The sequence below is a fragment of the Periplaneta americana genome, chromosome 1 (genome assembly GCF_040183065.1).
Source record: "Periplaneta americana isolate PAMFEO1 chromosome 1, P.americana_PAMFEO1_priV1, whole genome shotgun sequence".
Classification (NCBI taxonomy): Eukaryota; Metazoa; Arthropoda; class Insecta; order Blattodea; family Blattidae; genus Periplaneta; species Periplaneta americana.
In genome coordinates this window covers 77,423,413-77,436,675 of record NC_091117.1, presented here as the reverse complement: position 1 = coordinate 77,436,675, position 13,263 = coordinate 77,423,413, and the positions used below count along the sequence as shown (strand labels likewise).

General features: G+C 35.7%; 1 protein-coding gene across 1 annotated transcript in view; it reads left to right on the top strand.

Annotated features, from left to right (window-relative positions):
* Window positions 1-12,997, top strand: part of hay (ATP-dependent DNA helicase hay) — a 30,573-nt gene extending 17,576 nt beyond the window's left edge. Inside the window, exons 9-17 of the mRNA XM_069822448.1 lie at window positions 21-127; window positions 279-401; window positions 1,120-1,293; window positions 1,454-1,722; window positions 5,832-5,996; window positions 6,740-6,926; window positions 7,132-7,280; window positions 8,573-8,698; window positions 12,709-12,997. Coding sequence (XP_069678549.1) covers window positions 21-127; window positions 279-401; window positions 1,120-1,293; window positions 1,454-1,722; window positions 5,832-5,996; window positions 6,740-6,926; window positions 7,132-7,280; window positions 8,573-8,698; window positions 12,709-12,828 — 1,420 coding nt within the window. The 3' untranslated portion in view covers window positions 12,829-12,997. The remainder of the gene's footprint in view (window positions 1-20; window positions 128-278; window positions 402-1,119; window positions 1,294-1,453; window positions 1,723-5,831; window positions 5,997-6,739; window positions 6,927-7,131; window positions 7,281-8,572; window positions 8,699-12,708) is intronic.
* The last annotated feature ends 266 nt before the right edge of the window (window positions 12,998-13,263 follow it).

Genomic DNA, 13,263 nt, shown 5'->3' with positions numbered 1-13,263 from the left:
AATATTCCTATTGTTTCCAGCATTGATTTGAAACCTTCTGCTGTACTACGACCTTACCAAGAAAAGAGTTTACGTAAAATGTTTGGAAATGGCCGAGCAAGATCTGGAGTAATTGTTCTTCCATGTGGTATGTAACAGTAATTGTATTAAAGTTTCAAACAATTTGTTCATTGAATTCATTAAGTTCTTCTTGTAGCACTCTTAGGTCTCCTCCTCCCTCCCTCCCTCCCTCGCACCTCCCAGAGAGGAGTGTACCATAATAAGTTGCATGTTTTTAGGTGCTGGTAAGAGTTTGGTGGGTGTCACTGCTTGCTGTACTGTGCGTAAACGTGCCCTTGTCCTCTGCAACTCTGGTGTATCAGTTGAACAGTGGAAGCAGCAGTTTAAAATGTGGTCTACAGGTATGAAATTTAGAATATGGTCTACAGATGTAACTAGTGATGAACAGAATCGAATAATATTAATAATATTAAGGGAAACTAAGAGATAGAGCTTAAACTGAAAGGATTCAATCCGGCATCGGAATTGGAATCCGGTGTGGCTGTCTTAGTGGATAGAGCGTCAGCACGTAGAGCTGAAAACCCAGATTCGAATCCCGGTGCCGGAGAGAATTTTTCTCCGCTCCACCCATCCTTCATCATATGATAACATGCAGAATTTCTGCAAAGAAAATATCATATGTACTTCGGTACATTGCAATAATATATTATGCATAAATAATCACTTAGTGATTTAAGACGGCGCTCATTCCATCGAATCCCAGCCACTTAGTCACTTGTAATGAGTGCACCTCTGCACATTAGTGTGTTGGACAGGCTGCCACTGTGACACAGTGCATGAAGGTTGGCCACTAAAGGGAAACTAAGAGGTAGAGCTTAAACTGAGAGGATTCAATCCGGCATTGGAATTGGAGTCCGGTGTGGCGTAGTGGATAGAGTGTCAGCACGTAGAGCTGAAAACCCGAGTTCGAATCTCGGTGCTGGAGAGAATTTTTCTCTGCTTCACCGATCCTTCATTATATGATAACGCAGAATTCCTGCACGGAAAATATCATGTGTACTTCAGTACATCACAATAACAAATTAATTTTGTTGTTTCTATTCATTCTTCAATTTTCAGCGGATGACAGTATGATCTGCCGTTTCACTTCAGAAGCCAAAGACAAGCCAATGGGATGTGGTATTCTCATTACAACCTACTCTATGATTACTCACACACAGAAGAGATCCTGGGAAGCAGAGCAGACTATGACCTGGCTCAAAGATCAAGAATGGGGCATCATGGTGCTTGATGGTCAGTGACGACTTCTTCTAGTGTTGTAATCAAATATTGTAAGAATGGAGATTCTTCTTCAAATGTTAGTTTTCAATGGCAGGATCTTGACTTACAATCATTTTCCCTCATGCTTTCCATTAGGCTTATTTGAACTCTTGAATTTTCTGTTACATTTCAGAGGTACACACAATTCCTGCAAAGATGTTCCGGCGTGTTTTAACAATTGTACAATCACACTGTAAGCTGGGACTTACAGCCACCCTTCTGAGAGAGGATGATAAGATTGCTGACCTCAACTTCCTGATTGGTCCAAAACTATATGAAGCCAACTGGTTAGAATTGCAGAAAAATGGATTCATTGCTAGAGTGCAGTGTGCAGAGGTCTGGTGTCCTATGACCCCAGAGTTTTACAGGGAATATCTCATTTGCAAGACTAGCAAAAAACTGGTTAGTGTAATTTTCTTGTTACAAATGTTATGTAACCATAGTTTAGAGGATTTTATCTCAAACATTTGGGTCCCACAAAAGTCAGGACTTTGTGTATGTTCCATATAATGTAGTTCCTGAACACTATAAGAGCTATCAATTGCAAACGCACTCCTCTTTCCTCTTCCGACCTCCATCTGATCATTCTCTTTTGTAGTTTAGAAAAGTATATTCATATTCTTAATAGTCTTGCACTTGATATGGAATCTATTATTGGTAACTCAGCAAAGATTTATTTGTGTATTGTTTGTCTATATATGCTTTACATTCTTAAAATATTTATTGTTCAATGTCATTTCTGCATTTTTATCAAGGAAATTTCTGTGATAACACAGGTTTCCTCACCCAAATGATATCTTTTTTCTCCAGTTCTGTCAATCTAGCCAGTCTTCATCTGTCAGATTAAATAGGGAAGCCCTAATTTGGAAACCAGATGGAAGAAGGAAGAGAGGTAGACCACAAGCAACATTGGCAGAGGAAATGAAGATTATACAGAAAATAACTGTATAATCATTTCCTCTGCCAATGTTGCTTGTGGTCTACCTCTCTTCCTTCTTCCATCTTTTTTCCAAATTAGGACTTCCCTATTTAATCTATTTTCTCTTCTCATAACATGCCCATACCATCTTAGCTGCATTTCTTCTATCACTTTAACAATATCTTTTGTAACACGCATTTTCTCTCTTATCATAGTAGTATTTTCTACTTTTCCCCTTCTTGAAATTTTTCCGAATGTCTCAGATAATCCATCTCTGTAACCTCCTTCAGACTGTTTATATGTTTTTGTTTAAGTGTCCAAGCTTCAACTCCATACAGTAAAATGTATTTGACTATTGTGTTATATATTGATATATATATATATTTTTTTTTAATATTTCTACTCCATAGGATTGGAGTAAGTATACTATTTTTTTTTTTCCTCCACATTAGGCTCGTCATTTCTCTGGGCACACCGCAGCCTTAGGCTATTGTGCTACCTATGTTATAATTTAATACCAATTCATCAGCCCTGTTTCCTTGATTAAGCTGTACAGTCTAGATATAGAACTCGGTTCAAAGTCTTTTGGGTCTAGAGATTCTTTCCCAAAGATAAAATACCTTCTGGGAGCAATGATGTGCTGGGCTGTTTGTCTCCTTCTCACAGAATCTACAGTCTAGGTTACCTTCAAGCATTCCCATTACATTAAGATGCTTTTTTCACAGAAACATGACCTGTGAGAAAAGCTGTAATTGAGGTCCGTTTTTGCAAAACTTGCTAACTGAAAAAACTAAATTTTACAGGAGATCAAAACACTGTAATAAGCAAAATTTTGCTGTAACTCTGACATAGCAGAAAGCAAGTTTTCGAAAAACGATCACACTTTGACAAACTACAATGAAGAGAAATAACCATATTTTACTAAGACGCCTTTAACATCATGTAGAGGCCTGCCTTATGTTAATGAATCCATCAAAATCTCAATTTTACAAATTTTGCAGTTGGCAAGTTTTGCAAAAACGGTCCTCAATTGCTCTCAGATGAAATTTATTATATCGAAGTAATATTTCAGCTCTTTTATTGCATGGTCTAATAATAAATTGTTTCTCATGATTGATACCTGGTGTCTTAATCCAGGTTTTGTAATGTTGAGTCCTGGATTACTTTTTAATTGCCTCTCTTACAGAGCACCTACGCATTCCAAGAGCCGGCTCTGGTTCAATATATTTTGTAGTTGCCCCTGGTCTTGCAAGTTCGTCAGCTTTTTCGTTTCTTACAATGTCCTGGTAGCCAGATGAGTTTAACTTAATTTTGTTCTGCCAGGGTTGAAAGTATATAGCAATTAAGAACCAGAAGTATACTAATTACTTTTCTTTGTTTCAATGACTCTTCTTTCTATGTTCAAATCAGATGATCCATTTCTTTGAATGTCTGATTCCAGATGTTTAAAACTTTGCATTGCTCTAATTCTTTTTTACCATTTATTTCCAGATCATCCGAGGAATCGTGCTTTGATACAATTAAGATGTTCTCGGAAACAAGAACTTAACTGCAAAATCTTACATTTGAGTTATAGAGCACTTAACATTTTAGATTTGGTATAACACCATTGCGCAGAACAACATTCAAATGTTTTTAGAGTGTGCTGTATTTGTTGGAGAGAAATAATAATTTATTAGGAGGCAAATATAGTGGAACTGTTAAATTCGACAGAAAACAAGTTCGACATCCTATAGTTCATCTGTTTATGTAGGAGAATTAGACACACCCCTATACAGGTACTAAGAAATGGGTTTGCCATTTGAATGGGAATTGGTTCTGTGTCTTGTAGTGATACTTTTGTTAAAGGAAAACAGAATATTGTATTGATTAGGACATCCATATTTAATCACTGATTTTAAATTAATGACCTCTTCTTGTTCTATTTGAGAATTGTGCCATTTGTGAGACGGAACTGTGGAAACCCACTGTGGTACTAGAAGCGCATACACAAGTCTCGGGGCGGGCAGGAAATGCAAGTACAGTACTGTATCGTTGATGGATAACCAATAAGAATTTGCATTCATTTCATCTGCCACACCCACTACCCTTATTGGATTGAACTTTCAATTCGGCAAAAACGTATTACGGCGAACTCCAGTAGGGGAAGTTATCCCCACCCGCGCCGCTCGGCACCTCGCTCGCATGCTCTCTCTCTCTACTGTCTCTCTCTACTATCTGTCCTGCTTCGATGGATCACTGCCTACCACATTGTAATACGCATTAGACAACTGTCCACAACCACAATGCAATACGCATTAGACAACTGTCCACAACATGTACTGACACAACACAATGTAATGTGGTTTGCCTACCACATTGTAATATGCATTAGACAACTGTCCACAACATGTACTGACACAACACAACACAATGTAATGTGGTTTTCATTAAACAACACTCACCTGTTAACTATGCACATCCTCGAAGTAACACAATAGTCTTTTTTTCCCACAGGTTGGACACTCGTAATGACTAGCAAGTAGTCCATGCTCCTCACAGTACCTTACCGTATCCGCCTTCAAATTCTCCCTGGACATTTTCAGGAAGAAGTACACGTCTTCGGTACGGATCATCACTACACGTGGTTACGTCTGTACACGAAGTTGGACACAGACACAATGAAGCTCCGCTGGTTAACACTTATGCCACCCCCGTAGTCAACCCCTACCAAGCGACATTCACAAGCCCACCAGTTTCTACCCATGCTATTCGGTCATTGTCCCCTTCTACAATACGTTATGGCAGTTCCCTTAAACATAAATAGATTCATTTTCCCTTCTACCCCCAACTCGCCTCGGTAGCCGAGAGGTCTAAAGTGTGAACAAAAAGCGTGCGTTTAGGTTTAGTTACGAACTTTCTCGGATCGAATCTCCCCTCCTGCGAAGTCGTAAGAAAAAAAAAAAGCGAGACATGAAGCAAGGAACAGAGAAGAAGAGGCTGGAGAGAGAGAGAGAGAGATGAGAAAGATTGACAGGACGAAGTTCCTCTTTTGCTTCATAGATGTCGTTACTCTTTTTGTTCCACTTTCCTACACTAGATGTCACCCCACCCTAAACCCCTATTTCCACTCTTTCCCGCTAGGGTGTGTGGTGAGCTTGTAGGGGAAAAGTGGAAAGGGGACGTGGGCGGAGCTTTGCGTTCACCGTATTACGTTTTTCCCTTCAATTCTGTTCATTCGAACTTAGGAGAGTCCAGTGTATGTTATTAAGGATTCAGTTTATTCTAGAAATGGGAAAATGATGTTATTCCAGAGAACACCACAATTATTATATTAAAGCTTAGATGTGAAGATATAACTATTAGTGGAACATTCATATTGAATGAAAACGATAATGATAATGTTTTGAAGCAGCATTCAGTAAGCATTCTTCACTGCTTCATAAATTCTACATATTTGGCTTTTTCTCTTCGTCCTCATCTTTCTTTTCGTTTTTTCTCTTCCCTCTTTCTTTCTCCTCCTTCGTCACCTTGAAATTCCTCTTTTATAACTAATTGTTTTCAACGAATTAACTTTGATTACATCATACTTATTGTTGTATTGTTGTTACAGCTCCTGTATGTGATGAATCCTAGCAAGTTTCGCAGCACACAGTACCTGATACGTTACCATGAAAGGCGAGGAGACAAGACTATTGTTTTTTCTGACAATGTTTTTGCGTTGAAACACTATGCTATCAAGATGAACAAGCCTTATATTTATGGTCCAACTTCCCAGGTAAAATATTAATACTAATAATATTATCATTTAAATTATTAATTTCGTTTCCTTGCTCGATATTTTCCTTGGAGACCCCTTTCTTTTTTCCCTCTTACATCCTTTCCAGTTTACCTTCGTTGTTTTCCTTTTTTTTAACCTTCTTTTCATTTCTTATTTTTTCTCGTTGCCTGTCTTGTTTTCCTTTTCTTATTTTTTGTCTTTCGATTACCATTTTTCTTTTTTTTTTGTTTCATTTTCTTCCTTTCTGACCTATCCTCCCTTCTTTTGTGGTTGAAAGTCATTGCAGTCACAGTCATTATTGGTGGTCAAGTGTTTGCCCTATCTGTCACCCCCCCCCCCCCCCAAGATTCGCAAGTTCCGAGAATGATGGGTATTTAAGGATAATAAAAACCTATTAAATGACTTCTTTGGTTTAGAAGATTGGGTTAGATTATATATTATAGATTTACATTTTGTGAAAGAACTCTGTCTTTGAATAAAGGGTATAAGGCAAAATTTACCAGTCACTTAATATTCATATCAAATTGCAATTTTAGCCATTCCATCATCTTTTCAGAGAATTTTTTCACAGATGTTCCCACTTCAGAAATGGAATTTGATATTTTCAGACCAATAGAATACGTAAGATATATATATAAGTGATTATATTTGGAAGCATTATGCCAATCAACCATTAATATCACATCACTACATTTATTGAATTAATTTGTTATAATTTACTAATTATTTTATTGTTTCAGAGTGAGAGGATTCAGATTCTACAGAACTTCAAATTCAACCCTAAAGTTAACACCATTTTTGTCAGTAAAGTCGCAGACACTTCATTTGACTTGCCAGAAGCCAATGTTCTTATCCAGATCTCCTCCCACGGTGGATCACGACGACAGGAAGCTCAGAGATTGGGTAGAATTCTCAGAGCCAAGAAAGGTACAAAGACACTACTGTTATTTTTTCTGCTTCTAAAATATTAATTTTTAAAGTGATAAGAAAAACTGTTGTTGTTCAATATAAATTTAATCCATTCTTGGAAGTGGAGGATTTTGTTTATTATTTTATCTTCATAATGTATTAATTAATGAAATAAAATTATATTTACTATAATAAAATGAGTTATATGTATTTATATTTGCAGGAGCTATTGCAGAGGAGTATAATGCATTTTTCTATACACTTGTGTCTCAGGATACAATGGAAATGAGTTATTCAAGAAAGAGACAACGGTTCTTGGTCAATCAAGGATACAGTTATAAAGTGATCACCAAATTGGCAGGCATGGATGAGGTACTGTGTTTCCTTTCCTTATTTCTTATGCTAGATAGAAATATAGTATTGTCACTCTGGCTATCCACGTAGTTTTTTCTGAAAGAAAATTTCATGGTTTTTATGTTAAATAATGTTTTTCTACATTTCATGGTTCTTATGTTAAATAATGTTTTCTCTTTCTGTAAAGAACAAAACTACTTCTGAGGATACCAAATGGAATCATCAGACAAATAATATGAGTCAGAGATTCCAAAAATGTTAGTGATTCCAAATGGACTCATTTGAGCACAAAGGTTTGAGTGCAGTGAAATGCCGCTGTTATAAACACCGCAATTACGAATTTTTCAGAATAACGAAATTATTTTTTAGTCCCAGCCATTTTACTATTAATTTACTTGTTAAAAGTGTTCAGTTTAAAGAACGCATAAGTACTGAACTATTCAGTTTAACATAATACTATTTCATCCTGCTACCAAAAAATGTTATTTTAACGAAATTAGGCCTAATAAGCAGTTAAAAATTAAAATAAATTCGAGATAAAATAAAATAAATGAGTTATCGCTAGGCATCGGTAACCCTTGGTTTCAGTGAGTTTTCTGAATGCACTTCCATAGACGTGATTGTTTTGTTTGAATTATATTTAAATGAAACAGTTTAATAAAATCGAACTTACGAAGGTAGTGATTGATTCAGAACCTAATCTCGTAGATCGTAATATTTCGAGAAATCTGTTTGACAAGGTGGTTGTAAATGTAACAACACTTAACCTATATAACCCTGTTCAACGTACTTTTTGCTTTGTAAAACTTAATTTTTGTTTCTAACAAGGTCATGATGAATGATAAAATATTGTAAAATGTGCAAGAATAATTATTCAGTTGTCGAATATGCATTATGGTACTGATTCTTATTGAAGTTGTAATATATATATATATATAACTTAACCCAGGTGCAGTATCTGTTATTCTATAATATGGGACAGAATTTGTAGGCAAATTTAATCAATTTTCGGTTTAACGAAATTTCACTATAACGAAAATAATTACAGTACCCCCTCAAGTTCGTTTATATTTGCATTTCACTGTACTATGAGCTTGGTCTATTTAGTCTAGGTATAAGTTAATAGGCTATCTAACACCATCTTCGTGAAGACCCATCAAGCAACTGGATGACTTCATTGAGCACGAGAGGAGGTTGCGATGTAGTTCAGAAAATTGATCTAGTCCTTGTAGTTTTTCTCATTTCCTGTATTTCTATCACAAAATTGAGCTACCTTTCTATTAATTTATGAATATTGATTATCATTTCAGGAACCCGATCTCTTGTATAGCACAAGGGAGGAGCAAGGTCAGTTGCTTCAGCAAGTACTAGCTGCTAGTGATATGGATGCAGATGAAGAGAGGGTTCCGGGAGAAGGTCCTCGCAGTGGTCCTACTGTAAGTACATTTTAAAAATTTATTCATTTTAATTAGCTGGTTGCTAATACTGTGTTGGTCTGAAGTCTAGTACAACCTCAAATATCAAATATCAAATAAAACACAACCCCTAGTATTCAACCCCAAGTTTTCAGATGTTCTATATGGAAAAATAAAAATATGTATGTATGTATTTAGCCTGTTCACACTACAATTGAGTATACTCCCGGTGGCAGTAGTATGTAGCTAATATACAATAACTACAGCTGCTCAATAATAAAATAAATGTAAAATTAACCTAACTGTAAGTAAAGCCTAAATAAAAGTATATGTAAACAAAAATAAACCGAACTTACAAGGTACTATTTCTATTAACCTCAACTATTGTCAACTTAAGTAATTATAATTCATCTTAATTAATTAACTTAATTACATACGAAAATCAACCTGCTGAGATATATCAGGAAAAATGCGATATATACAACCCCACTTACTATACCATACTATAAGGAAAAATATTATCTAACGTCGATCGAAGTTATTGGATTACTCATTGAGGCTAGAGGGACTATCACAAAAAGATTCGCGCATTTTTGCAAGCAGTTTGGTCTAGGACAAACTCTTGTTACTGAAGTGTCTCTGTCTGCAGTGAAGGTATCTATAAAAATTCTAAGAAACCATCTCTACACTTGAAAAGACTGATCTCTTTCCTATGGTGATCTGCTTTCTTAAGTTTAGTCCTGCAACTAATGCTGAGTAGACTGTGACCACCTTATAATAAATACATACTAGGAAGATTTGATGTTTCTTCTGGAATTAATGATTTGTTTAATGTTTTCAATTGTTTATAATTGTATTATTTATTTTTCTTTTCCTTCTCCATTGTTTTCTCTTTTTTCATTACACTGTAATTGTTTACCTACCATTTATTAAAAAAAAAAACAATTTTATGGTAAGCTTTGTCTTTTAGTTAGCCTCCACTTGGAGAAAGCTGAATAAATAGAGTTTATTCGAAATAATAATTACATTGTACCCACATTATTTTTAAGCCTCTTATGGTAGGACAGCCCTAAAATAATAATAGCTATTAATATAGTTATAACAACAATAATATATCACAAGGTATTTTTCAATTTGTTTTTAAATTTATTTATACTCAGGTGGGTCCATGAAGGCAGTAACAGGCAAATTGTTCCTGTTCACTATTGTACCATTTTGGAAGGAAAATTTCCTAAATCTGTTCTCTGATTCCAGCACTTCATTTTAAACGCATTATTCTCTCTCTCCCATAACACATAGGTTTTTTCAAAAGAGCTTGAATTTCTCCTCGTGCTTTATGTCCAGAATAGGCCTTTTATATTGAAATTAAGCTCAAATTTTCCGTCCTACTTTCCAGCATTTCCCATCCCATTTCATCCACTTATCTTCACCGTGTCCCTTTCAGTGTTTAACAGACTTTGCCTTCTTTCTCTGTACTCTCTCGAGAGAATCTATCTGATCTGATCCAACAGATCGCTTTGTATCTAAAATTGGACGAACCTGAGACTTGTATAACCGTTTCTTTGACCTAATGTTGTCCTTTTTCATAACTCTCATAAAGTAAAGATTTCCACACCCTCCCTACAACTTACTAACTTGTTCATTCCACATCAGATTGCTTTGAAGGTATACACAAAGGTACTTACATGAGTGATCCTGAAGAATCATTTCTCCATCAGTGCTATATACTACATTAATCTCCCATCCATTTCTGCTGAATTCGATCGTTTTGTCTTAAATAGCATTAACACCTTTCTTCTCCACCTCAACTTGTATTCAAAATCTTCCTCTTTATTAATATTCTAGTCTTTTAATACTTTCTTACTATCCATGATCTTCTCCTTAATCATCCCAGTTTGACCAAAATGGGCGTATTATTCCCGTTTTCCATCCAGTACACTTTTTTCACTTCTCCATTTCCTAGCAACTCCCAGCACATATTCACTAACATCTCATACATGTTCCAAGACTGTTTTTCCTATTCTCTTCTTCTAAGTATTTCACCTTCCTTTTTAACACATTGTTTTCTTTTTGTAAATCTTCCAATTTACTATTAATTTTATTGATGGTCTTCCTTAGACTTGTGGTATCCATTCTTCACAGATCCTTCACCTCACTTAATGTTCACTTCAAAACGGTTTATGTATACTACTGCACTTTGCAAAGTTGTCAAGCTCACAGTGACTCACGTTTTACTTGTCTCATTGCTTGTTGAGGAATGAAATCAGTGGCATTTATCATCATCATTATCCGTAAAAGGAACTGTCGCCTGTAGTTGTGGAGGGTAGTAAGGTGATCTTGTTGCATCCAACAACATCTCCATTTTCCTTGGTCCCTGTTTCCATGTGGTTGATATTGTATTACTAATTTCGGAAGTGTATCTCTTTCCATCCTGATAACTTGTTCTTTCCAGTTCTTTTGGTAGTTTAAGATTTCGTCTATTAATTTATTAGCTTTTAATTGTTTTCTAATTTCTGAATTTCTTTTGTAATCCAATCTCGTGAATCCTGGAAGTGGTCTCAGGAATTTCATATTAGTTGCCTCCAGCTTCTTATATCTCTGATTTAATACCCATATTTCACTGCCATATTTAAATGTGAACTTGGAAGTGATATTCTGTAGTCTTATATTTGTTTCAGTCATCATGGATTTCCCGAAATTTCGTTTGGTTATGCCATTTATTTTTGTTGTATCTGTCTAATTTTATATTTAGATCCTTCTTATTTTCTGATATCAAATTTCCAAGATGAAGTCAGATACCTGTTCTATTATATGTGGCATTTATAACAAAAGAATAAAAACTAATGTACTTTAAAGTTAATAATCCTTTGGCACTTTTCTATGCTATGATTATTATGCACTGTATCATAGATGTATGACAGTGGCACAATGTCCACACATGTGCAGAGGTGCACTCGTTATGAGTGACTAAGTGTCTGGGATCAGACGGAATAAGCGCCGTCTTAAATCACTAAGTGATTATTTTTCTCATATCATATATTATTATTACGAGTACTGAAGTACATATGATATTTCCGTACAGAAATTCTGCATCATCATATGATAAAAGATGAGTGGAATGGAGAAAAATTCTCTCCGGCACCAGGATTTGAACCTGGGTTTTCAGCTTTACGTGCTGACACTCTATCCACTAAGCCACACCAGACTCCCATCCCGATGTCAGATTGAATCCTCTCAGTTTAAGTTCCACCTCTTGGGTTCCCTCAGTGGCCTATCCCCCCATGCACTCCGTCATAGATGTACACAATGTCCACACATGTGCAGAGGTGCACTCGTCTGTTCCACTCATCTTTCATCATATGATGACGCAGAATTTCTGCACGGAAATATCATATGTACTTCGGTACATCGTAATAATATATGATATGCGAAAAATAATCACTTAGTGATTTAAGACAGCGCTTATTCTGTCAAATCTCGGCCACTTAATCATTCATAACGAGTACACCTCTGCACATGTGTGGACATCATGCCACTGTCATACATATATGACGCAGTGCATGAAGATAGGCCACTAGAGGGAACCCAAGAGGTGGAACTTAAACTGAGAGAATTCAATCCGACATCGGGATGGGAATCCGGTGTGGCTTAGTGGATAGAGCATCAGCATGTAGAGCTGAAAACCCGGGTTCAAATCCCCGTGCCGGAGAAAATTTTTCTCCATTCCACTCATCTTTCATCACTTTCCTATGCTGTTTATTTCCTCTTCCTTTATATATTTCTATGTATCTATATCTCCGTTGAAATAAACAAAGGAGGAAGATAGGAGCAATGTATGGTTAATAGTAAGAAGAGATGTTACATTTTTACAGAAATTCATCAGAATAAAGCTTAATGTAATAATCGTTGTTAGTGACTAAGAATGTGTTTTATCTTTCTGAATTGCGATACTCTTTTCTCATATTTTGTGTAATAAATATACGAATATATTATGTAATAATGTCTAAAAATAAATTGTATCATGTTTTCAGATTCGTCGAGCTGGCAATATGAGTTCTATGTCAGGAGCTGATGATGCTGTTTATCTGGAATACAAGAAGCCATCATTGTCGAACATAAAGCATCCACTGTTCAAAAAATTCAGAGCATAATATATTTATTATTGTAAGGAGATGAGACTTAAAGTGGTATTATATATCTATAGCATAAATCCAAGGCCTTATGAAGTTCAAAGAATCTGATTTGGGCAAAAAAAATTGTAAACACATGGGTTGAACTTTCTACAGTACAGTAAAGTACCTGTAGTGCTGAAATTAAGAATTTGGAATATACATATAAAAATCTAACTTTCAACCTTCATATGTGTATCCCTGTCTTATTTATATCTGTATCAAATATTAAGTCATTATTTCTACATGTATAAAATTGTGTATATTATTGCAGTTCGTTCAAATCAAACTACCACTGTGAGTTTGATGTGCATTTCGTATGTACTTAAAAACTCATATTTTAAATGTATAACCTATTACAAATTGATTAGTGCAATATATCTGCAAGCCGCTGATATAGCTCAGGCAGAAGCACAT